Source organism: Chinchilla lanigera, unplaced genomic scaffold (genome assembly GCF_000276665.1).
Source record: "Chinchilla lanigera isolate Chin_1 unplaced genomic scaffold, ChiLan1.0 scaffold00041, whole genome shotgun sequence".
Taxonomy (NCBI): Eukaryota; Metazoa; Chordata; class Mammalia; order Rodentia; family Chinchillidae; genus Chinchilla; species Chinchilla lanigera.
The window spans coordinates 3,325,520-3,348,402 of record NW_004955442.1 but is presented as its reverse complement, the minus strand read 5'-3'; the positions used below and the strand labels follow the sequence as shown (position 1 = coordinate 3,348,402).

The window sequence follows — 22,883 nt, the reverse complement described above, 5'->3', positions numbered from 1 at the left end:
AAAAAAAAAAAAAAAAAAAAAAAAAGAGACACCTAGAAGGATGAGTTTAGAGGGGACAAAACTCCTAGAGTTGATCTTAGTGCCAAAAACTGGCCATCAGCCTGGCTTCTCCAGTGGTGTGACTTAATCAAGTTTCTAAGCCTCAGCTGCCTCAACCGGGAAGTGGGATGGTAACAGGAGGTGGCCCAGAGACGCCATGAAGGAAAGAATGATAACTGGGATAAAATCACCCCCACAGAGTTTGGCACAGATTGATCCCCAACGAAGATAGGGGTGAAGGGCTCAGGGGCTTTGCTCTGACTCGGATGCATCTCCTTCCTCCATCTTCACATCCATCCCACGGGCACGCTGCCTCCGAACACACCCTGAGACAACTGGTGGCCACAGAGCATGCTCAGCACCACGGGAAGTACGGGTTACGATGTTAAGGGAAGGCAAAGCCCCATAACACCACACCGAGACTCTCATCTACAAACAACATTACATGGTGGGGCGGGGTTAGACTGGAAGAAAGCATACCAAAAATGTTAACACTGACCATTTACAGATGCCTATTTTCTTTCACCCTTTTCTAAATTCTACCCAGGGATCCTCTACTTTTACTAATACCTGAGATTTTTTTTTAGCAGTGGGGAGTGAACCCAAGACCTTCACACTGAGCTACCAGCACTTTTTAAAATTTATTGTTGAGACAGGCTCTCACTAGATCATTAAAATGCCCAGGCTGGGCTCAAACTTGTGGTCTTCTTGCCTCAGCCTCCCAGAGTGCTGGGATTACAGGCCTGTGCCACCTTCACTAACACATTTTTTCTGATTATGAAATTCTCTTATCCATTCCACTTTCTGTTTTTGTCCCTCTCCCAACTGGCTTCGCTCTCCCAGGCCCTCTGATAGGCTTGTGCCAGCTGGAGCCTGCAAGAGCTGCCTTTTCAAATCATTCTCCTGATCAATAACCCTCAAGAGCTCCCTACACCCAGCCCACTCTGTAGCCTGGGCCAGCACAACGCAGTCCACTCCCCACAGCCTCATTTCTCACTCCTGTCCGGGAATGCTGGTCCTCTGATCATGTCTGCCCTTGTGTTTAGAGGTTCCTTTCCCTGCCTGTCCCCTGGCCTTCAGTCAGCCCAGGCCCATATCTGATTCCCTGAGGCCTATCAGGAAGGCCTATAACAATGGTGGTCACCCACCATCATAATGGCCCTTAGGGAAGGCTCTTTATTAGCCCCCTTTTTTGGGAGAGGGGTTGAGACAGAGTCTTACTATAGATGTAGCCCAGGCTGGCCTTAAATAACAGCAAGCCTCCCGTCTCTGCCTCCTGAGTGCTGGGATTACAAGCCTGCCCCACCACGCCCAGTGTATTAGCCCCATTTTACAGTTGGCAAAACTGAAGGACAGGGAGCCAAATGGCCAAGGCACACGGGCCAATCTACTGCCCCACCAGCCTCAGCTAATGCGCCTTCCTCTTCCAGTCAACATTTCCAACCAGCATTGCAGGCCCCAGCCAGGGATGCTGGGATTCCACACCTAACAGGGGTCACAATTCATGTCAGGCTCAGGTTGCTTTCCTTCTCTCTCCACCACCCAACCCCACGCCCAACAAGTAAACAGCTGCTGGGTGACAAAGATAAACAGCTTATCCACGGATTTGTTTCACTGCCTAAAAACAAGTTTTATAAGATGATTGCTTTTTTCTGGGCAGAATGTGCCTATAATCTTAGTTCAGTTGGAGGAGGGAAAAAAATTCCTGTCTTCAAACAATGACAGCAACAGAAGTCTTTTTGAGTAGTCACTCTCTGATTTTTTTAATTTCAAATTTCAATTTCTATTTGAACTTTTGTACATTAGACAGTAACAGCTAAAGGCTTGTCTCCCTTCCCCCTTTCACCTGCCTGTCCTGTATATTACCAACTGCTGCGGCCAAAATTTACAGCCCCCTAATTTGGAGGCTTGGCCTCTCAAAGACACATACAGCTGTATTCCCCAGATGGCTTGGACAAGCTAGTGTCCACCAACTTTTAGCATCAAACTGTCCCATGTATCTTGAACAATACCTTCTATACCAATATCAGTTCTTTTGCATTTTGAAAATGATTCATTTTTTAATAAGATACAGAAAGTCCCTTATTTAAGTGCCCCCAAGAACTAGAGTTTATTATTATCCAGGTGACCTAATTTTTTAATCACTTCTCCTACTGCAGTGATGACTTCCTAGAGCTGTACTCCCTGAGAAAGCTCTATTCCCAGCTTCTGCCATCCTCTGAGATTCCTAGTGCTTAAAATAAAAGATACCTATGACATGTACTTTGTTTTAAATCTGATTTTACTTTTCATTAAAATAAGGAGAAAAAAATAAGTGTTCTCATTTTCAACATGTTAGTCCTGCTTGTATGAAGGTCTCACTCATTCAGTAGAACCGTGAGAGCAGGTCTATTTCAGCACTGAAGTTCACGTACGTCTCCCCAGTGCTGGGGACAGCATGCAGTTGCTGAGACTCTGCTAGACATCATAGAGAATGCAGAGCATATTTTCTGGTTTTTCTCCGGTACCAGGAACTGAACTCACGACCTTGCACTTGCCAGGCAGGCGCTTTTGCCGCTGAGCTAAATCCCCAGCCCCAGCATATTTTCAAAGCAATTACTTCCTTTTACAACGCCTTCATTTAAAATCAATTTATTTAATGGTTAAAAAAAAATCATCTAAGATACAAGATGTCCCTGTTTTTCCCCCTCATACTTCAGAAGTTGAAAAAATAAAAATAAAAGCAGTGCATACTTGCTGAAAAGAAAACAGATGGGGAAAGAAAAATAAGATGGCCCAAGTCTCACCCTCCAGGGAGACTTTGTCACATTTCCTCCCCAACTCTCATGCAGACGAGATCATGTATGAAAGTACGACATGCAGGTCGCTACCCTAAAGCATTGTCTTCTTTGACCTTTCTAACAGACTAGAAAATGGAATTACTAACACTGCTCCTGTTTTACACATGAAGAAAGAAGGTTGGGGCAGATCAGCTGGCTTCCACCTTACCACGACCACTGTCACAGAGCTGAGACTGGATTCAGGCCCTGGACCCAGGTCCTCACTTGTCGAATCCCAGGCCATATAAGCAAGTGTAAAGAGTAAAGATTCCTTGAAAATGTGCTGCCTGTTTTCTAGGATCTTCAGCATAGCCCCAGCAATGTGTGGGCCCAGTGAATTCCACTCAGCAAGGTGGTGCGAACACCCTCATGTCAGCACAGACAGATACTCGCAGGTTTGATCATGTAATGGCCCCAGAACATTCCACACACAGCAGAAGGAAAACATTCACAACTGAGCCAGTGCCCTGCGAGCTACCCCAATGCTGCACTTCCACAACAAACCTGTGTGCTAACTTTTCACGCTCATCTACCTGTTTCTACAGGACAAATCCTTGGCGGTAGGATTGCTTAGTCAAAGCCATGCCCTCTTTTTTTCCTGAAGGGCTTTCAACATGTGTTGGCAGCAACTAGGACACAGGCATATGTGAATTTGCTTTATCCTGTGCTTTCCTATTTTGTAGTGAGCCTCTTTTCCTTTCGATCACCAAAGGGAAAAGGAAAACTTCATCCATCATTAGTATGATGATAACCTGGACTGGCATCCTACTGAAACTGCCTCTCAAACATAGAGAAGAAAAGAAGGAACTTTCTGCTGTGATTACGATGTCACTTTAATTTCTGACAATATAACAATAAGCAAGAAAGAAAAGGAGAGAGGGAAGGAGGGAATCTTATAAAAGCAATTAAGCAGTTTTACTTTCCTTTCATAAAATGGGGGCATTACTACACACTTGATTGACTTTACTGGATTATAACAAACAGAAAGGGGTCACAGGCAGGTAAGTATAGAGGGAATAAAGCTCACTGGTCCTGGAGTCAGATTCAGTGGGTTTGTGTCCAGTTACTACTTCCTAGCTATATGACCTGATGTAGGAATGTGGCCTGTGAAAGACTGCCTCCCCTTCCCAGAGTCATTACCTGAGACAGTCTAGGAAGAGGGCTTAGCACAGAACCAGCCACCGAGCTGAGCACTCTGCAAAAGCAGGCTGGCATTGTAGCTGCTGGGAAAGGCCCTGTGTTCACATCACAGGCACATCATACAGAGCTGTCATGCCATAGACGACAGGGGGCTCCAGCATCCCTCCAGACAGTTACCTCAGGGGCGTGGTAGGAGATGCACTGGAAGATCCAGTCCATGGCGGGTGAGTACAGGGGCAGATAGGACGGGAGCTCCACTCCCTGGACCACCAGCTGGTTCTGCACTGTATCCCCATGAATCTGTGGAGACCAGAAGACACTTAGAAAAAGGAAGGGAACTGCACATCAAGCAATGACCACACAACTCCCAGACCAGACAGTCCTGGAAGCTCATGAATGACCCCAAGAAATATAGCCTAGCTTCTCAGTTGTCTGTTTTTCTTTTTTTGGAAACTATAAAATAATGATAATGATGACGATGATGATGATAATGATAATCCCCACCAAAAGTTTCCCAAGTCACCAAGTTGAGCTGTTCTGGGAACATGCTCTGGGGAAAGAACCAACCTGACAAAAATGGAATCAACAGATACCAAGAAGAAAGGCTGATCAAGTAGAGACACTTCCTGTTCACACATGTATATTAATTTTGTTTGTTCAGTATAATCAACACATTTTAATTGCCCATAAGAGACACTAGTGTCATTTTCTAGGGTTTGCACACTGAAAGGACTTTAAGGCATTCTCAACTCAGAAAACCTATTAGGTTTTGTGAATTTGCTATCACACAGCTGTTATTTCCATGAGCTGTTCTGATGGTGTTTGGTGTTCTCATACCTGTTTAAATGTAAGGAGGAAATCAAAGAAATTTTTATTCAGGCTTTCTTTGAGCTGTGGAGCCACTTCCATTCCTACCTGCAGTCAAACAAAATGAGATTACTTTGACAATGGAGGAACAGGTTGTAAATAAGATGTACATACTGATGCATTTGTGTAAATTTCAAAATATACAGAGAAATATATATAAAAATATAGACACGCAAGAAAAATCCAGAATGTTAATTTTTATTCTTTCTGCTTATCTGTTTTCCTATTCAATAAATATGTATTATGCTTACAAAAAAAAAAAAAAAAAAACCACAGAAGCTATTTTTAATGAAAAAGGGCAACATTTGGAGTAATTATCTTTGTAATTTCCCAAAGGTAATGAATGTATTTCTGAACAGATGACCAAGAGAACAAATCAATGCCGTACCAACGAGGAATGTAGGCTCAAGACTATGCATAAAATAGTCTCTTCCTCTTGAGAAAATAAAACAATCAACATGCATGTGATTGTACTTATTAGATGAAGCAAAAAGGTTATGACAGGGACCGGCGTGCAGCTGAGTGGTACAGTACACAGAGGCAGAGCTTAGCGTGCATGAGGCCCTGGGTCCAGTCCCCAACAACTCCTCCCACCACCAAAAGATATAAGAGGATTGGCTTGGATTTCAGATGTTGTGCTGCCACATACAGCATTTGCTATGTAATCATGGAAAGAGATATACATTTTAATATATTTAAAGGAATTTCATATAAGTCAAGCATAAAGCATTAACAATGTTGTATAGTCTATTAGTGCCTGAATTCAGTATTTTAAAAACCTATCGTAGTATTTCTAACTAAAGAAATCTCTCAGTCCTCCAGAAAGACGGCAGCCAGAGCATTAGGGTGGAGTGAAACTGAGCTCCTCAGACAGGGCACAAACTGCTGCTTAACCACAAAAAAACATCCTGAGGGAAGCTGCTCTCTGGGAACCAATTTTTTCCAAGAGGGATAGATTGCCCCCACTCACCTCTCCCTCCCCAGAGGTCACGAGAGTTAGCAAGTGATGCCTTCTAGATGGCTGGGCACCATTCCTCCGGGAGGAATGATACGAAAACCACCAGAAGGTTAAATTTCAAGAACAGGTTTATGGCTGTTGGAGGCAAGAAGGGCTATTTCTAAGCACAGTGCACAGATTTTAAAAAATACCAACAAATAAAAAAAATACCAACAAATGTCAGATCCAACTTTACTATATTCTGACTCTATTGTCTTTTCTTCCACTTAATCATATTGTAGAAAAGGCAGTAATTATCTGGTAGGTGACAGCAGAGGCCGCCCAGTGGATGAGCAGTGGTGATGAGCTGAAAGGACCATGGCTAAGAAGAAGAATTAATCATCCTTTCCCTTAATAAACAGCTGAAGCTCCCCCGCACCCCACCTACTCACTGCTTTTGTTTCTTGTTTATCTCTTCTCATAAGGCCAAATAAGCAGCTTGGAAATCCACTTGGGTCTAAAAGACTTCTTTCTAGAGTAGCAAGGGCAGCTGCTCCCGACTTCCATCTGCCGTTTCAGCCTGCCTGACATTCACTTCCTACCACCAAATTGGAACATCCCTGGGGACTCAAACCTTTCTCTTGGACAATGAGGTCTGTGTTGGAGCTGGACCTACCCACCCTGAGTCCCAGAAATGGGCACACGATCCGGGCTCTGTCATTCAGCTGATCCCATGCTGTGGCCACTATGAGTGGTCTAGTGATGAGCAAGCGCCATAAGTGGTCCACTGAGAATCAGCCCTGTGACTGGCTGGATCTACAAGGAAAAGGCACCCTTTCTAAAAGTACAGGATGGAAGCTTACAGCTGCCATAGGTTTTGATATATAAAGAGCAAGCCAAAGAATGAAGTCAACCCAGAAGAAAGCCAATTCCAACAATGCCTTTTGAGGCCCTTCACTGAGCCATGCTCTCTACTACTCTGCAATCTCCGGACACAGTTACCAAATCCCTCGTACTTTAAGTAACATGAACTAGGTGTCTGCCACTGATATTGAAAGAGACCCTTGTGATAAACAGACTCTTAATCTTCTCATGCAAGAGTTAATCAAGGCACTCTAAGTAACTACTCAATGGTGGGACCTGATGCCATGAAATGCACTGCGCTCATCACTACTCTCCCTGGGATGGGTCTACTTTGTCCTGACATCTGCCAAAGGCACCTAATAAGCTGTAGGAAACATACCTGATGCTCCTGAATACAAAACCCACCCCAAATTTACACACTTGGCCGTCTGTCACAGAGAGGGAGTTGGGTGCTCTTTCATTATCAAGAAGCAGGCTTATAAAATGTCCTCCAGAATGGATGCCTGCTACTCACTCTGAGGGCAGTGAGTGAGGTCTCTGTGACACTTGAGGCCACAAGGTTTTCATCATTTGCTGGATATCAGGGAGAAGCACATCAAAGGCTTCGGGTGCTCACAGGGGCTCTGTCCTCAACAATGTCTAGAGATTACTGGGGACCCTAACCCCTTGCTAACAACCTCTTACAGACAGAGCAAGCAGGGAAGACCCTCTCTCCAGAGAGCCCCGAGAGGCAAAGCCCCTCTGTGGCTGAAGAAAAATGGCCCCATCTTCTTCATGGTTGTATTTCTCACAAAGAAGAAACTGAGTAGTTTTACACCACAGCTTCACAGTGGTTTCCAGGAGAGAAAAGCCACAATTTCCAACTGGTCCTCCTTACCCTGAGACCACTGTCCCAGGGGACACTGCTCCCTGCCAGTAGCCACACTGACTCATGCTCTGAGCCAGCTCTTTTAACAAGAGAAAACAAAACAAAAACTATCAAGTTCAAGATCAAGGGGCAGCACCGTCTCAGGTCAATGAAAAGCAACCTGTGGTCTAAAAGGTCTGAGAGCTTCCTTTCAGCAAGAACTGAGAAATAATTCTGAAAACCAACTCATTCGTTAGAAGATGATCTTAAACATCCCCGAATGAGAATGACTCGTGGTAAGCTGGTCTACTTTCAAACTAAGTTCTCAGAGAAATTCTGTAACTGCTTTCTGTGGAAAGGATGTGTCCTAAAACTGGCCACTAGTAAAGTCCTCCTCTCACTGCCTTTCTGAGGCGGTGGGGAAAGGGAAACCCAAGGAAGGTCTGGATGACAGGAGCAGCCACAGATGAGCACGCAGCCTACCCGGCACAGGTACGCCCGGGCATACACCGACACCAGCGGGTCCCCGATGCCTCTGATCATGCAGGTCAATCGGGGCAGGCATTCCGAAATCCCCCTGTAGGAGACAGAAAGCAGGCAGCATCACACCCAATGCTATTTTCTTAGTTTAAAATAAAGACGAACCTAAACTTCCTATATTTTGGTGGGCCTTTTTAAGGGATTGGGGTTCAGACAGGGTCTCACTATGTAGTTCAGGATGGCCTTGAACTCACTATGTAGCCCAGACTGGCCTCGAATGTGTGGTGATCCTCCTGCATTGGCCTCCCAAGTGTTTGTATTATAGGCATGTTCTACCACGCCCAGCAAACTTCTGTATTTTGGACAGAAAAAAAACCCTACAAGTTTCGGGAAAAAATCAAGGTCAAAATGTTAGCGTTTTCTAAGTCTTTCTCTCCTGGTATGATTTATTGAATGATTCCTTTCAGTAGTATTCTCTGCTCAGTGCCCGAGGGCAACCTTCACCATCTTTTCTTGCTTGAAGTCACATCTATTTTACTAATTTTAGCAGTTTTGGGCCAGGGATATAGCTCAGTGGCACAGTGCCTGCCTTGCAAGCAACAAGGTAGTGAGTGAGATTCTCAGTATTAAAAAAAAAAACCCAGTTCTGTCCCTCAACAATTTTCTACCCCCTGGTCACCCCTGATCTTCTCTCTGTACCTGTCTCTATTCCTTTGGCACTGATTCAATCAATGTCCTGTGCTCATCTCTTCCCACAGCCTTACGTCATCAGACACCCTCTGCCCCTGCTCCCCATCCAGGTGAATTGTGGCATTCCTTCTGCCCAGACAGTGAGGTGAAATAACAGTCTCTTCAGCACCCACCTTATTTCCCCAACTATCTCAGACATCCCTACATCCAAATCAAAGATATGTAGGAGAAATTCTAATTCCAATCAAAATAGCAATGAGTGAAGCCTCCAGGTGTCAATCCCTGGCTTTAGGAAGTGACTGGCATGTCACTGGCTCTGTGAAACATATACCTGGCTTCCTTCCCTAGGCTCTGTCCCCAAAACCACATCTGTGATGAACCAGTGCAGCAAGTGGCCTGAGCCCCCAAGGACAAAGACATCATCATCATCATCACCTTTTTCTCCTCTCCTTCTTCAACAGCAGCAGCCCACAGGACCATGGTCCCACTGTGTGCCTGTTTCTCAGGACAGCATGCAGTTTAAAGGGCTTGTACAGATCCCTTCCTAGGGCCACACACACAAGACAGGAAACTGAGGCTCAGAGGCTCTAAACCATTTTCTCGAACCATATAGTCAGTCACTGCATGGCCAGGACTCAAATGAGGTCAAGCTGGTCTCCATAAGCTACTTAAGCAGACTGCCCTAGCTTGGGTTTTCTTCTACATTCATCATATAGATGTTAAAATTGGGTCTTTATTTCATTATGTTTTCACTTGTACTAAATTCTGATTAGGTGGTTACCATCAGATCTAGCTACTACCACATTGCCATGAGCGTGTCTGTATATGTGTGTGAATGTTATGGTGTAGACACTCAAGAGCCTTACGTTTTAGAGAGGAATTTATTACACTTCAGGATGGATGCTTCCACATAGCTATAAAAACATTTCATTAAGGAAGACACTTTCCAGACAGCTTGTTCCCTGTGCACAAAGAAAGTTCCAGAAGAAAACTAAGTAAGTCTTAGGAGAGAGGATCACAGAAGCCCGGAGAATTAAGTTAGCTAGTGGTTCGCTGTTTCTATATATGGCCCTCAAGATTCCATACTTATTTAAAATAAATTCTGGAAAATGTTATGTGCTGATTCATGGTTGTATGCTGAGATATAAAGTGGGTTTTGAATATTTTTCATCAAAGCTTCACAGGAAAAGTATGAAACTTTAGGTAACTAAGGGACAATCTATGGGTAAGTCAAATTCTCTGTTCCTCAATACTGGCACTTGTGCAGGAAAGACTGAGCTGGTTTTTATTTCAAGTTTTTAGGGCCAGGGATATAGCTCAACGGCCAGGGATATAGCTCAGTGGCACAAGCACCTGCCCGGCAAGTGCAAGATCCTGAGTATGATTCTCGGTACCAAAAAAAAGCCAATCAAGTTTTTGAGCCAACAAAAAAGCACAAAGATGAAGCATCATAACCGAGAGAGTTAATGTGGGACTATGCCTCAAGGAAACAAAAGCCTAAAGCACCACATCACATTCGAAGCAAAAACCAAAACCTGAGACAGCAGGAGTCTCAGCAAGGGCTTACGGGACCAAACTTTCAACAGCAACATCAGGTAACCCATCACATGTCTCCTGTTAACAAAGCTGCCCTGGCTGCCTGTTTAACATCACCAGACAAAAAAAGGATACAATCTCGGAATGAGTTCCCTGATGGAAGCAATCTTGAAAAACCAATTCAGGCATGTTTCCTTGGCCGTGTCGTTTACGTTCTCTGGAGAAAAGTGATCTGAAATATAAAACAAACCCTGTTAGGCATCCTGAATCTTGATGTTTGTGGTAGCTGCCGCAAGGCTTGGGTTTGGAAAATATTACCATGGAGCAGAAGATCGGGAGGTACAGTCCCTCAGTGCCTTTCCGCCCAAACGTCATCATTAGAAAATGCTTGATGACAGCAATACTACACACACACACACACACACACACACACACACACACAGCTTTCAAAGTGCCTGGCTTCATACAGAATGCTCTACTGACATTAGTAGATCAGCTCACCCCCACAATAGCCCACCGTGGTCCGTACTTTCCTGATCTTCTTTCACAGAGGCAGTACATGAAATGCAGTAACTTGTCCAGGACACAGTAAGCAACTGTCCCAGCTAGAATTAGCAGGCAGCCTGGCTCCCAGCCAAGTCTCAGTCACTGCATGTATTTTAATCCGGCGATTCTTGGTATAGCCAGCAGTAACTGCAACAATACTACTGAGATTTACAAATGCTTCAGCCACCTGCAAGTGTAAAATTATATGTGATCTAAACTTCTGCCCTAAGCATCACCTGGGCCAGACCTAAAGGTAAGTCAAGGCCCCAGGTAAGAAACCAGCCGGAGCTGTTGCTGGCTCTGTGTCAGCTCCAAGACTTGAGTCACCTTGTGCTGAAACTACTAGTATATTCCACTGTTTGTTCTTTTCCTCTTTGGCAATGGAACTCTCCTTTTTCTGCTGGGCATATGGCCATCCCTACAGCTGGGACCAAGTTCTGGTCCCAGAATATAAACAAAAATGCAATTTTTGGCAAGTATCTTTGAACGGGAAGGGGCTTGCCCTTCTGTTGCAAGTTGCTTGCTGACTGGAATGCAGATATGATAGCTGGAACCTCTGTAGCTACACTGATATGTGAGAGCAATAAGACAGAAGTAATCAGCATCCCTGGCACCTTGGGCCCACTGCCCTACCAGCCACGACTCCCTTTATTGTTATTTTGAGTTTCTAGCACTGGCAGCCAAGACTAATCTTGATGCATGTCCCTTTTTTTTTTTAAACCACAGAAACTTACTTCTCAGTTTTAGACTTGACATACATCTTATTAGGGAATGGAAGTATGAAGAAAAACAACCAAAGAGAACAACCAAAAAAAAAAACAAATCAATAAACTAAAACAATTTATCAACAGCAAGAAGGTCCCTGTTGATCCCTCACATGGAAACTTCTACATGATTTCACATAGAAAGATCTTGAATCCAGCCCAGCTCTGACTGTTTATAATTTTAAGACTCAATTAAGGGCTGGGCATGGTGGCACATGCCTGTATTCCCAGCAGGAAGAGTGACACGATTCAAGACTAGCTTGGGCTACATAGCGAGTTCCAGGCCAGTCTGAACTACATAGCAGGACCCTATCTTAATTAATTAATTAATTAATTCAGGGAAAAGTTAATTACTTTGGGACTAGCAAAGGACTCTTAGCTTGCTGGCTCTCATCTAGTTTTGTAGAGAATCATTTTTCGCCCCTGATTTTGCTACTGATGGTATATGATTAAAGTAGTCAAAATTCCTATGGAATCAGCTAAAAAAATAAACCATGAGATACTTCTCCAGCAGAGAACAGTCACTAGGCGGGCATGGTGGCGCACACCTGTAATCCTAACACTCAGGAGGCTGAGGCAGGAGAATCATTGCAAGTTCGAGACCAGCTGGGGCTCCAACGTGAGCTCAAGGCCAGCCTGAACTGCATAGTGAGACCCTGTCTCAAAAAAGACAAAAAAAAAAAAAAAAAAAAAAAAAAAAAAAAAAAAAACAAAGAACAATCACTAATCACAACTGCTGATGCCATGAAATTACAATCTCAAGTATCTATTTTTGGATGTCTGGCATGCTTTGATCATTTGAAAAGTAGTGGTTTACCATTTTGTTTCCTCCCCACCACCACCCAGTGCTGGTTCTCAAAACCAGGGCCTTCCGTATGCCAGCTAAACACTTTACCACTGAACTAACCTGCAGCTCCTGGCTTGGCATCTTCAAAAAGATGGGAAAGGACCATTTTTACTTCTCGGCTGGGACCCATGCATACTTCAGAGTAACTTTTTTCCCCCAAGTTTCAACAGACTCCCCATAGGAAAAGAAGAAGGTTATTCTTTAATTCATCTGTCAATCCTGTCTTTTGGAAGAGGGAGGGTGGGGTTAATTTCCCTTCATATGAAGGAATCATGCAGTTTATAATCCAAAAGCAAAAACAGGTCTCTGAAGTTTGTTTTGATTTTTCTGAGGTTACCTATAAAATCTCATTTCCCAGTTGAAGGACCTACGGCTTGGCAAAGGGTAGAAAAATCAGTGATTTCGGTTGCCTAAAGAGGCTGGAATTCTTTCTAAAGGCAGGACAACCTGTATAGGCACACGGACTACAGGCCAAAGGACAACCAGTACATAGCAACATAAGCTCTTTGGGCTTTTCTTCCGGCTCTAGAGGTAACTTAGAAGAAGCACTGGGTTATACAGGCTTTCTTACAGCAAGCTGAAAAATGTACTTCCTTATTTGTGTAACACAAACACCTTTACAGCTAACTAAAAGCTAGGCGTGGTGGCACATGCCTGTAATCCAGGCACTATGGGAGATTGAAGCAAGAAGATCAAAAGTTCAAGCCCAGTCTGAGCAACCTAGCGGCACTGCAGTAGTAGAAAACACATAAACAGGAAAAAGGATAAGCAGGCAAACCAACAAGGTAACAGCCAGTAGCAGTCAGTACCACAAAAGTACTAGACATTAGAATGATATGAATGACAGCAGGTTTGACAAAGTATTGAGAGAAGAGCCCTGTAGAGATGGCATTTGAGCTAAGCCCTGAATTACCAAAGGAAGCCAGCTGTGCTTAAATGAGGGGATGTATTCCAAGGAAAGGAAACAGCAGGTGCAAAGTGCCTGAGGTAGTGTGTATGACATCAGCATTACCAAAGAACACAAAGCAAGCCTAGGAGATGAGCAGCAAGGGGAGGAGCAGGCACCACAAAGGCAGTTAGTTCCACAGGACTGCAGTCTTGGTGAAGACTGAATTTTGTCCTAAGTGCAAAAGAAACTCTCTGAAGGGCTTTAAGCATAGAAGGGCATGGTATGCTATATGGTTTGTGGCTTAGAACCTGGGCTGTTACATGGAAAACGTGCTCAGAATTTGGAAGCTGATTCCGAAGAGACATCAATGTAACAAAGGGTAGAGGTTTTCCTCCTAGTTCCAATTAATTTTTCTCTCCTTTTTTTTTTCGGTACCAGGAATTGAACTCAGGACATTGTGCCTGCCAGGCAGGCACTTGTGCCACTGAGCTATATTCCAGCCCCTAATTTTTCTCCTATAGTGTTTTTTATTAGCCCTGAACTTCTGTGGATGTTTTAGGAAGAGGGAAGTGACCAAGCTTTCCTGCCAAGGGCCTGCGCTCTTTGCAGAACAGAGCTTACAGTGATGTGACTGCCTCTTAGCATGTGCCCAAAAGCCAGGTCAGTGAAGACCCTTGCTCATCCTCACATGCCCACATCGGCTGTGGAAACCTGAAAGTGGGATGGCTGGGATGATGGGAATGAGCACCGCAAGCCCAAATCCTGTCTCCCAAGTTGGAAGCAAAAGATTTGGTCGCTCCGAGTATGTGGGCTTGTCACACATGCTGGATGAAGGATCATTTCGGTGGGAGGAGACCACAGCTACTAGTGTGTCCTCTTCATGAACCCGAAAGACACTGATCACTTCCTAAATTCCTAAGAGCTAAACTGTAGTTAAAACTCCTGTAGGCAAAGAGCTCAAGTATTAAATTCACCAGTTAGGACTTGATTCAAATGGAAAGAATGAGTACAAATGCCACTAGAGTTCTCTTTCTACATAATGTCTTTAGGCAGAATTCTGCAGAGCAGATCAGAAAGCTTTCTTCATAATTTTGGTTTAAGAGCCATGCCCCCAGATTGCCTGGCCTTTATAAGCAGAGTATGTCCCTTTCCCTTTCAGGTTCTTGGGGCTAGAGAAAATCAGGCAGATAAAGATTTTAAATGAAAGAAAAAAGTCACAAAGAAGTCATTTGCAAGAAAACAAAAACCTGGTGGGCACGATGGTGCACTCCTGTAATTCCAGCACTCAGGAAGCTGAGGCAGAAGGGTTGCCAGGAGTTTGAGGTCAGCTTATACTACATAATGAGTTCAAGGCCAGCCTAAGCTACATAGCAAGTTTTTCTGAGAGAGAGAGACAGAGAGAGAGAGACAGAGAGAGACAGAGAGACAGAGAGAGTTTTTCTGAGAGAGAGAGAGACAAAGAAAGAAGTGAAGTGGGGAGGAGAGGGGAGAGGAGGGGAGGGGAGGGGAGGGGACAAGCCAGCCTGGTTTGCATGGCTCCAGGTGAAAAATAAAAATAGACATTTGGAGAGAAAAGAATTTTAGTAATAAAGGTGCTAATTAGTATATTTAGACAAAGAGTAGAAGTGAATATGAAAACAGCCTTTAATTCTGAGCTTCCAGAGTTTGGGTAGGGAGTCTGCTGTAAGTAACCTTTCCTTATTTGGCCCAACATTTTAACATTGGTTAGTCAATGAAAATTAGGAGGAAGGAAAATTACTTCAGGCAAGTCATATAAACAGTTGAGTGTGCAATACTACTGCTAGAAAGCAGACCCTGTACTAAAACAGGTTTTAAAATTGCTGCTTCAGTGGCAGAGACTGTCTAGTAAGACTGGAGCCCTGGGTTCAATCTCCAGTACCAAAAAATTAATAAATTACTATTGCTGCGAAAACACAGGCATCTGGGATTAATTCCACCTCTGGCTGAAGTTTGCTACTGTTGGTATAACATAGAAGACAAGTATAAGTTCTATAAATGGATTAGATTTCCCAAATCATTTAGCCGACAGAGAGAACCTTCCTACTTGGGTTGAGGCCTACCTTTCCAGGCTCCCTACCTCCTAATTTTGATGTGCCTGGAACACTGAGGTTCTACAACACTAGTTAAGTTAATATTTTTTATTTTCTTATTGTGTTTTGAAATAGGGTCTCACCAGGCTATCCTTGAGCTCACTATGTAGTTCAGGCTGGCCTCGAACTCGTGGTGATTCTCCTTTCTCAGCATCCAGAGTACGGGGATTTTAGGTGTGTGACAACACACCCAGCCAAAATTAATTTTAATAATGTACTTTGACCCAAGTCATCCAGCATATCATTTCAACATGTAATCAATATAAACAGATTATTAGTGAGCTACTAAGTCTTTGAAATCTAGTGTCCTTTTTTTTAAGCACACACACACACACACACACACACACACACACACACACACACAAACCCAGCTGGACAGCTACATCCCAAATGCTTAAGAATCTCATGCGGCCAGTGGCTGTCACACGGAAAAGCAAGTCCTTGACTCTTTGGAACTGGGTTTTTGCTTCTGACACTAGATGGTTCCTAAGAGCATGCTTAGATACAAAGTACATGGAGTTCTGTCTTTCTGAGAAATGCACATTATTAAATAGTTTTTAAAAGATGGATGGATGTGTGAATGGATACACGGTAGACAGGAAAGGGCGGGGGTGATAGGAAAGGGAGGACAGAAAGGGAGAGTGGGGAAAGGAAGAAGGAAGGAGATATAGGCCAAATATTGGGTCACTGTCACCACCCTTGTCTCTCTGTCCCCTGGGAAGCACTGCTGTCAGGAGCAGAGGAGGAGGGGTGAGACAGTGCTCACTGGCTGCTCCAACCTGTACAAATGAGGCTGCTTTCGTGCAGCATTGCTTGCGAGTTAAAAGAAGGAGAAAGAGAAAGGGAGCCGTAGCTGAGTTATGCATCACCAGATACACCATCATTATCATTCACATGACACAAGAAATTCATCATCCACTCATCCCATTATAACCTCTTGAGGACTTAAAATTGGTTGGCAATAAATTTAACGCAAACATTACTCAGGTATAGACTGTAGATTCAAAGCATCTGTTACTATTGATTTATTTGACATTGTTCTTTCATATGCATGAACTTTTTTTAAAAGCAATTTGCTTAAGAAAAGGAGGATATTTGGGGAAATATTAAAGTGTCAAACAGCAGAGGAAAGTTAGCTCCTGTGAAAGTTCAGCAGAGTTTAATTTTATACCTTTCCATTTCTGCACATTCCAATATTGGCTTAAATTCCTAGACTAGCTCATTTGAAAACCTTCTAAGTTTCTGGATGATTGAGATGATCAGAGGTCTTCCAACGTTCCCTTGTAACATACAAAAATTGAAAGTTTTATCAATTCTCAGTAAAACCCGACTTGATAAAACCTTCCAATAGTGACTTCAGGGCTGAATGACACTCAGAAGCTGAGTGTGGTGGTACATGCCTGTGATCCCAATATTCTGGTAGGCTGAGGCAAGAGGATCACAAGTTTGAGCTCCACTTGGGCAACTTAGCAAGGCCCTGCCTGTCTCAAAATTTAAAAAAATTTAAAAGGCTGGGTATGTAGCTTAGTGCAAAAGGCCCTGTGTTCAGTCCCCAGAACTATTAGGAAAAAAAGAATCCCTCCTAGACCGGCTGAAACCTTCAGTGTTACCTGGTAAGATGCTGCGGTTATCCACACACATGGAAAAGATGCGCTCATACACCAGCTTTCCTGGGGGAAAAGGACATATGGCATTAGCATCACACATCAGAAGCAAAAACTAAATAAATGTTTGTCAATTAGGGACACAGACATGTCTTATCCCAGGCACATTTTAACTTATGATAACACTGCCATCTAGTGGGACAAACTTTAAACCATGTTCCTTTCAGTTTTTTGTTTTAATGAGAGGGGACTTTCTCTTTCTGAGACAAGAAAGGTGACCATTCTTAACCAAAACCCAGAGCTAACGGACCCTCAGCTCTCTCCATGCACTCAACAGAAAATATTCTAGATTCTATGCTACATTCAATTTTCAATCAGAAGCTACAAATGGGCTGAGTCCAGCCTGATACCAGGTGTATTTGACCCACAACCTGAGTGCCCACTGGTGCTTTAAAAATTTATGAATTTATTACCAACAGGGAAGGTGGGAGAATTTACGTGAAAAATCTGCTTATTCACATATGATGTGCAAAAATGTGCCAACATCCCTACAGGACAACACTCAGGTACATGGATCAGGAGCTGCCCCTTGCAATGGCATCTGCACTGCCCAGTTTGCCACAGTCCCATCACGCCCTACTGCCCTCCTGTTAGCCTGCTCCCTCATTTGAACCGGCCCAGTGGTGTGTAGAAGCATCTGAACTTGAGCTTCCACGAGGAAGGAGGCCCCATTAGAACAGCAAGTGTGCTCATCTCATTCGCAGCCACATCCCCAGGACCTAATCTGGACTGGCATTAAGCAGGGGCGAGATGCTTGCTGGATGGATGGATGGAGAGTGTTGGTTTTGTAACTCACAGACCACTGTCTCAACTACTGAGCTGTGCCAGGGCAGAACTAAAGCAACTGGAGACAGTGTGTAAACAGATAGGCCAGCTGTATCCCCAAAAAACTACAACTGGCAAGCAGTCTGGACCCCCAAGCCAGGAGGAACACCTATTTATTCTGTGCATGTATTTTGGAAAACATCATCACTATACAGGGGGTACAACGACAGTTCTTCATTTCCTGCCCCCCATCACCTTCAATTTAAAAATGTTTATGTTGTTTTTCATAACCCCATTATTCTGGGAAATAAAGAATACCACACCTTGAAAATGAGGAAGCTGTAAAAATCACGTCTGGCCAAGGACCTGAGATGAAATGATGCCAACAAGAGCTGACAGTGTTAGGATGAAGTAAGGAAGAGGCCAAGCTAGGAGGTGCCGCTTCCTCCAGGGTGGACACCCACATTACAATCACCTAATGTCACTTTTTGGAAAGGAACATTTCTGGGCCCACCTTAGAACTACTGGAGAATTTTTGGATGGAGGGTCTGACCTAAGAATATGGTTTTGAATCACCCTCCTGGGAAACTTTTGTACATGCTCCAGCATGAGCACCACCAACTGAGGGAGATACCAGAGAACAACTTGTCCAAAACTCATGCTTCTCAGACCTGGATGCCCAGCCACAGTGTTATGGTTTATGTCTGTGTGTACCCCCAAAGCCTCCTGTGGCCCTGGGGTAGGCAATTAGAGTTTGAATATGGGTGTGAGAGCTGCACCCGCTGGGGAGTGGAGAGTTTGCATATGTAAGGGAGAGGAAAAGAGTGCTTGGGGCATTCCTCCCCCATTCCGCCCTGGTGTGTGTGCTTGCGGCTTAGCTTTGTGCTGCCGCCCTGAGATGCAGCTCTCTGCCACGTGACACTCTGCCTTATAATCTGCCAAGTATGGATTGAAACCTCCACAAACTGTAAGCAAAATAAACCTTTCCTTCCTTAATTTTGGGCGTCAGCTATTTTGTCCCAGCAGCGAGAAAAAAGTAACCAAGACACACAGTCTGTGGGGCTCTTGGAAAGTTACAGATGTCCACGTACCTCCTTAGAGGTTAGGACAGGATGCAGCTGGGACCTTGGGAGAGTTTGTAAAGGTTCCCAGGAGAGCCCAATGTGCAGCCATGGATGAGAAGCCGAGCACTACACCACGGGCTCCAGCTGATGCTGTGGGAGCCTTAGAGTGAGCCCCAGTTCCTGCTTCACCTGCCTTCATCCTGTCAGGCTGTGCTTTCATCACCGGGGAAGCAGCCATGCCATGGCCATGCCACAGCCATGCCACAGACACACCTGGTGCAGGGCACAGCCTCCCTGGTTCAGTGGGAGCTCTGGCATCAGGGCTGCATGGGATTCGCCTCACCCATTACGCAGCAAGGCTGCTGACAGCTGCAAAGCTTCTTGACTCCTACGGTGCACAGGGCAGACTGAGCACGAAACTCCTTACTTCCTACACAAAAGCTTGCTGTGTCACTAAAACGAGCTTTACAAACACAATTTTTATATTTTACCTTCACTTATTTTTTCTTGCTGAGACTAAAACCAGAACCTTCATACAGAGCCACATTTCCAGACACACACCCACACATACACACATACATACACATGCTTTTAAAAAAAAATTTGAGATAGGCTCTCACTAATTTGTTAAGTTGCCCAAGCTGGGCTCAAACTTTTGATCCTCCTTTCTTAGCTTCCCAGAGTGTTGTGTTGTGATTACAGGCACCAGCATGCCTGGCTCAACCTCATATTCTACAAAATTACTGTTGGCCAAGCAAGCTATCTTTCTTTTGTAAAACTAGTGGACAATTGTTTTGCGAAATAATACCTGATCCTAGATTTAAGTTCCTTTCTTGTTTTGGGGTTTTTTTGGTTTTTTTGTTGTTGTTTTGTTGGGGTTTTTTTGATACAGAGATTGGGATGTACCTAGGTTGGTCTTAACCTCTGAAATCCTCCTTCCTCAGCCTCCTAAGTGCCAGGACTCTAGGAGTGCACCTCTCTCCCAGCTCCTGATTTATTTCTTTATACACTAAGGCAGTGGTGGCAAACCTATGGCACATGTGCCACAGCAAGTTGTTGATGGAAAGCTCTGAAAGGTTCATCATTACACTAGGAGCAGTAGATTTTAAAACAACAGAGGCAACAACCAGCATTTTCTGAGTGCTCACTTTGTGCTAGATACCATTTCAATTTACTACAAATTAGGCCAACAAACTCTCCAAAGAAGGCAAACACTACGGGCTTCCTACATACTCTAATTCTCTCTAGAAACCCCCAAAGGCAGGGTCTATGGCAGAGACAGTGAACCTCTTAGAGCTTTCAGTGATACAGACAGCCTGCTGTGGCACATGTATAATAGATTTGCCACCTCTGGTCTATGATAACCCCATCTTATAGGTGGAAAAACCAGCTCAAATGTACAGAACCTGAAGAAGGAGAGGTGGGGAAGCCAGAAGCCTGCCTGTGCCTATGGTCTCTCATGAGACCCCAATAAAAAAAGACAGCCATGCGTCTTCCCCTGTGCATGCATTATCTCTGGAACCCACGTTGGTGGGCTGTGTCCCACCTCCCTGCACAAGATGCTCCTACCTCTGCCAATCACATTAGCAACCATGAGGCACCTGCCCTGCACCAAGTGGCATCATCTTATGGAGCATAAAGGATAACATGTGAAAGACTGACACAGGCCATGGGACTGCCACCCAAGAAAGGTACATTCCACTTCTGTTCTTAAAAGAATGTAACTGCATGGGCCCTGAAGCACACAAAGTCTCCTTGAGCACCTGCTGATGGGGGCTGCCTCAAGGGACCCGAGGAATAGCACTCATGACAGATCCAAGACATGAAAGGCCAGTGTCAAGTGGACAGGAAGGATGGGGATCTTGCACACAGGTTCTGAAGAGGTAAAGCATCCCTACAGCTCAAAATGCAGCCAGTGCTGAGTGACACTCCCTGTCTTTTCACCATCTCTCAGTGACCAGCTGCACTAGTTGCTTGGGTATCCTCCGTGTCTTTGGCACACCCAAGAGAACAGGAGGAACACACATTCTAATTTTTTATTTCTTACATAAAAAGCAACACACTACTCCGTAGAGCTCCTGAACCTTAGCTGTTTCACTTCAGAATACCCCCGGGGATCTTCCTTCAGGAACACAAGCACAGCCTCCTTCTTCCTTAGAGCACTGGGCACTCCGCTGCAGAGATGTGTCATGATTTATTTCACTGTTCCCCTACTGATGGCCACTTGGGTTGTTTCCCATCTCTTGCTATTTACAAATAAGATGAACTCCTAAGGGTGAAAATCCAACAGTATCTGAATCAGTAATTTTCCTTGTGTGCAAAACTGCCCACATAAGCAATGTATGAGGGAAAAGATGTAGGATCTTTGACTGTAGAGGGCCCCAAATGAGTCCCAGCTCAGCCACTCACAACGCTGGAAACCTTGGATGAGCTACCTGCTTCCCTGTGCCTCAGATTCTCCACCTATAAAATGGTGACAATAACAGACTCTACCTCCGAGCTGTGCAGCAGACTCCATAACCTAACCCCTGGAAGAGCATTCGCTGAGAGCTTATTGCTATTGCCCCAACTTGCAGGCCAGCTACTCACTAGCACAGCAGCACTGCCCATATCTCAGCTCGCTGGGATGTGGCACTGGCCGCAACGGCGGCCACCTGAATTCCTTGCATCTGAAGGTGAACATCTGCCAGGGCTGTTAGGAGTTGGTCTCACCCAGAAATGCTGACTCACACGAAGAAGGCCAGCAAAAGAGACCAGAAGGAAGTGCTGCTAGGAGAGCCCTGCACTGGCAGGACCTTGCTCCCCGACTTCAGGACTCGCTCCCTGGGTGGAAGCTGAGCTCGGGGACAAGCGGGGGCTGAGAGGTGTACACGCTGGCACCTGTCCTGCAAGCCTCAAGCAGCCGGCCATTCTGTGTCGCTCCTCCCCATCCTCACTGCCTCCCCCGGGCCACACCATCCTTGCCTGGCACCAGAAGAGCCACCACAGCCCCCTGGGCAGACTCCACACCAGCCTACACCTAAAATTTACTCAGCCAACAGCCAGAGGGAGCCTGGTAAAACCCAAAGTGGACTGCGTCCCTCAGTGGCTCACATCCTCTGGGGACCTCACACCCTCAGTCAAACCCCATGTCCTCCTGGGACCCACGTGGCTCACCATGACCACTGGCCATCTCGGTTCTGCCTTCTCCTCCTGCTCATTCCACTCCAGCCACCTTGGTTTCCTCATGGCTCCCCAGGCCCAGCAGGCATGCTCCTGCCCCACAGTACCAGCTGCTCCTCAGCCTCACCGGCCCCTGGCCTCCCACCCTAGAGCTCTGGCTCCCTCTCGCCTCTTTCACACACTGCTCACATCGCTCCCCAGCAAGGCCTCCCCTGGCCCCCCTGCTTAGTCACAGCCACTCCCAACCCAGCCCAGTCCTCCTTCCCTGGTTCTGTTTGGTTTTTCCTCAGAGCACTGATCACTGCCTGACACAAAGTGGGAAAGAGTATTCTCTTTCTCCTAGTTCTCCATCTTATTGGAACATAAACGCCACAAAGGGAGGGGTTTGCATCTCTCCTCCCTGCTGATCCACCCCCAAAGCTCAGCAGAGCACCTGATGCCACCTCTGTGTGACCTGAACCTCTCCTCCTTACCCACTTAGCGTCTGTTCTCCTTTTTTCAAGGGCTGGCATCACCTCTTTTCTTTCTGGGGGAGCTTGGCCTGGGGAATCAGCACATTTCATCCCCAGACACCACGGGTGGCTCACAGCCTGACATGGGATCCAAGTCTGGTTGCTGTGATGAATTCCAGGACCGTGGGTGGAGTGTTTGGAGAAAGCAGCTCTCCTTACCCTGGAACCACATGCAGCAAAGCTGATTGAAGCAGAGTGGACCTGGTGAAGCTTGGAAACAAATCTAACCCAAGGGCAAATACTACAAAAAGACAAGGTCCTGATGACACTGAGTTCCTGCATCCAGGTGTACCTGAAGCCAGAAACTACCCCAGGTCTTTTCAGCATAAGCCAACAAATA

General features: G+C 45.2%; 1 protein-coding gene and 1 long non-coding RNA gene across 8 annotated transcripts in view; both read right to left on the bottom strand.

Moving 5' to 3' along the window:
- LOC102009884 (chromosome unknown open reading frame, human C16orf62) overlaps positions 1–22,883 on the bottom strand; it is a 123,164-nt gene that overhangs the window by 67,509 nt on the left and 32,772 nt on the right. For all 7 annotated transcript variants that reach the window (XM_005391112.2, XM_005391113.2, XM_013517710.1 and 4 more), the window contains 6 exons: positions 16,987–17,046; positions 10,355–10,451; positions 9,550–9,597; positions 7,997–8,090; positions 4,836–4,913; positions 4,176–4,298 (listed from right to left, as the gene is read on the bottom strand). In XM_005391112.2, coding sequence (XP_005391169.1) covers positions 4,176–4,298; positions 4,836–4,913; positions 7,997–8,090; positions 9,550–9,597; positions 10,355–10,451; positions 16,987–17,046 — 500 coding nt within the window. The remainder of the gene's footprint in view (positions 1–4,175; positions 4,299–4,835; positions 4,914–7,996; positions 8,091–9,549; positions 9,598–10,354; positions 10,452–16,986; positions 17,047–22,883) is intronic.
- On the bottom strand, positions 20,892–22,770 carry LOC102009657. The gene is made up of 2 exons (XR_262111.2): positions 22,505–22,770; positions 20,892–21,138 (listed from the first exon to the last, which is right to left on the bottom strand). It is a non-coding gene; the product is annotated as an uncharacterized LOC102009657 (long non-coding RNA).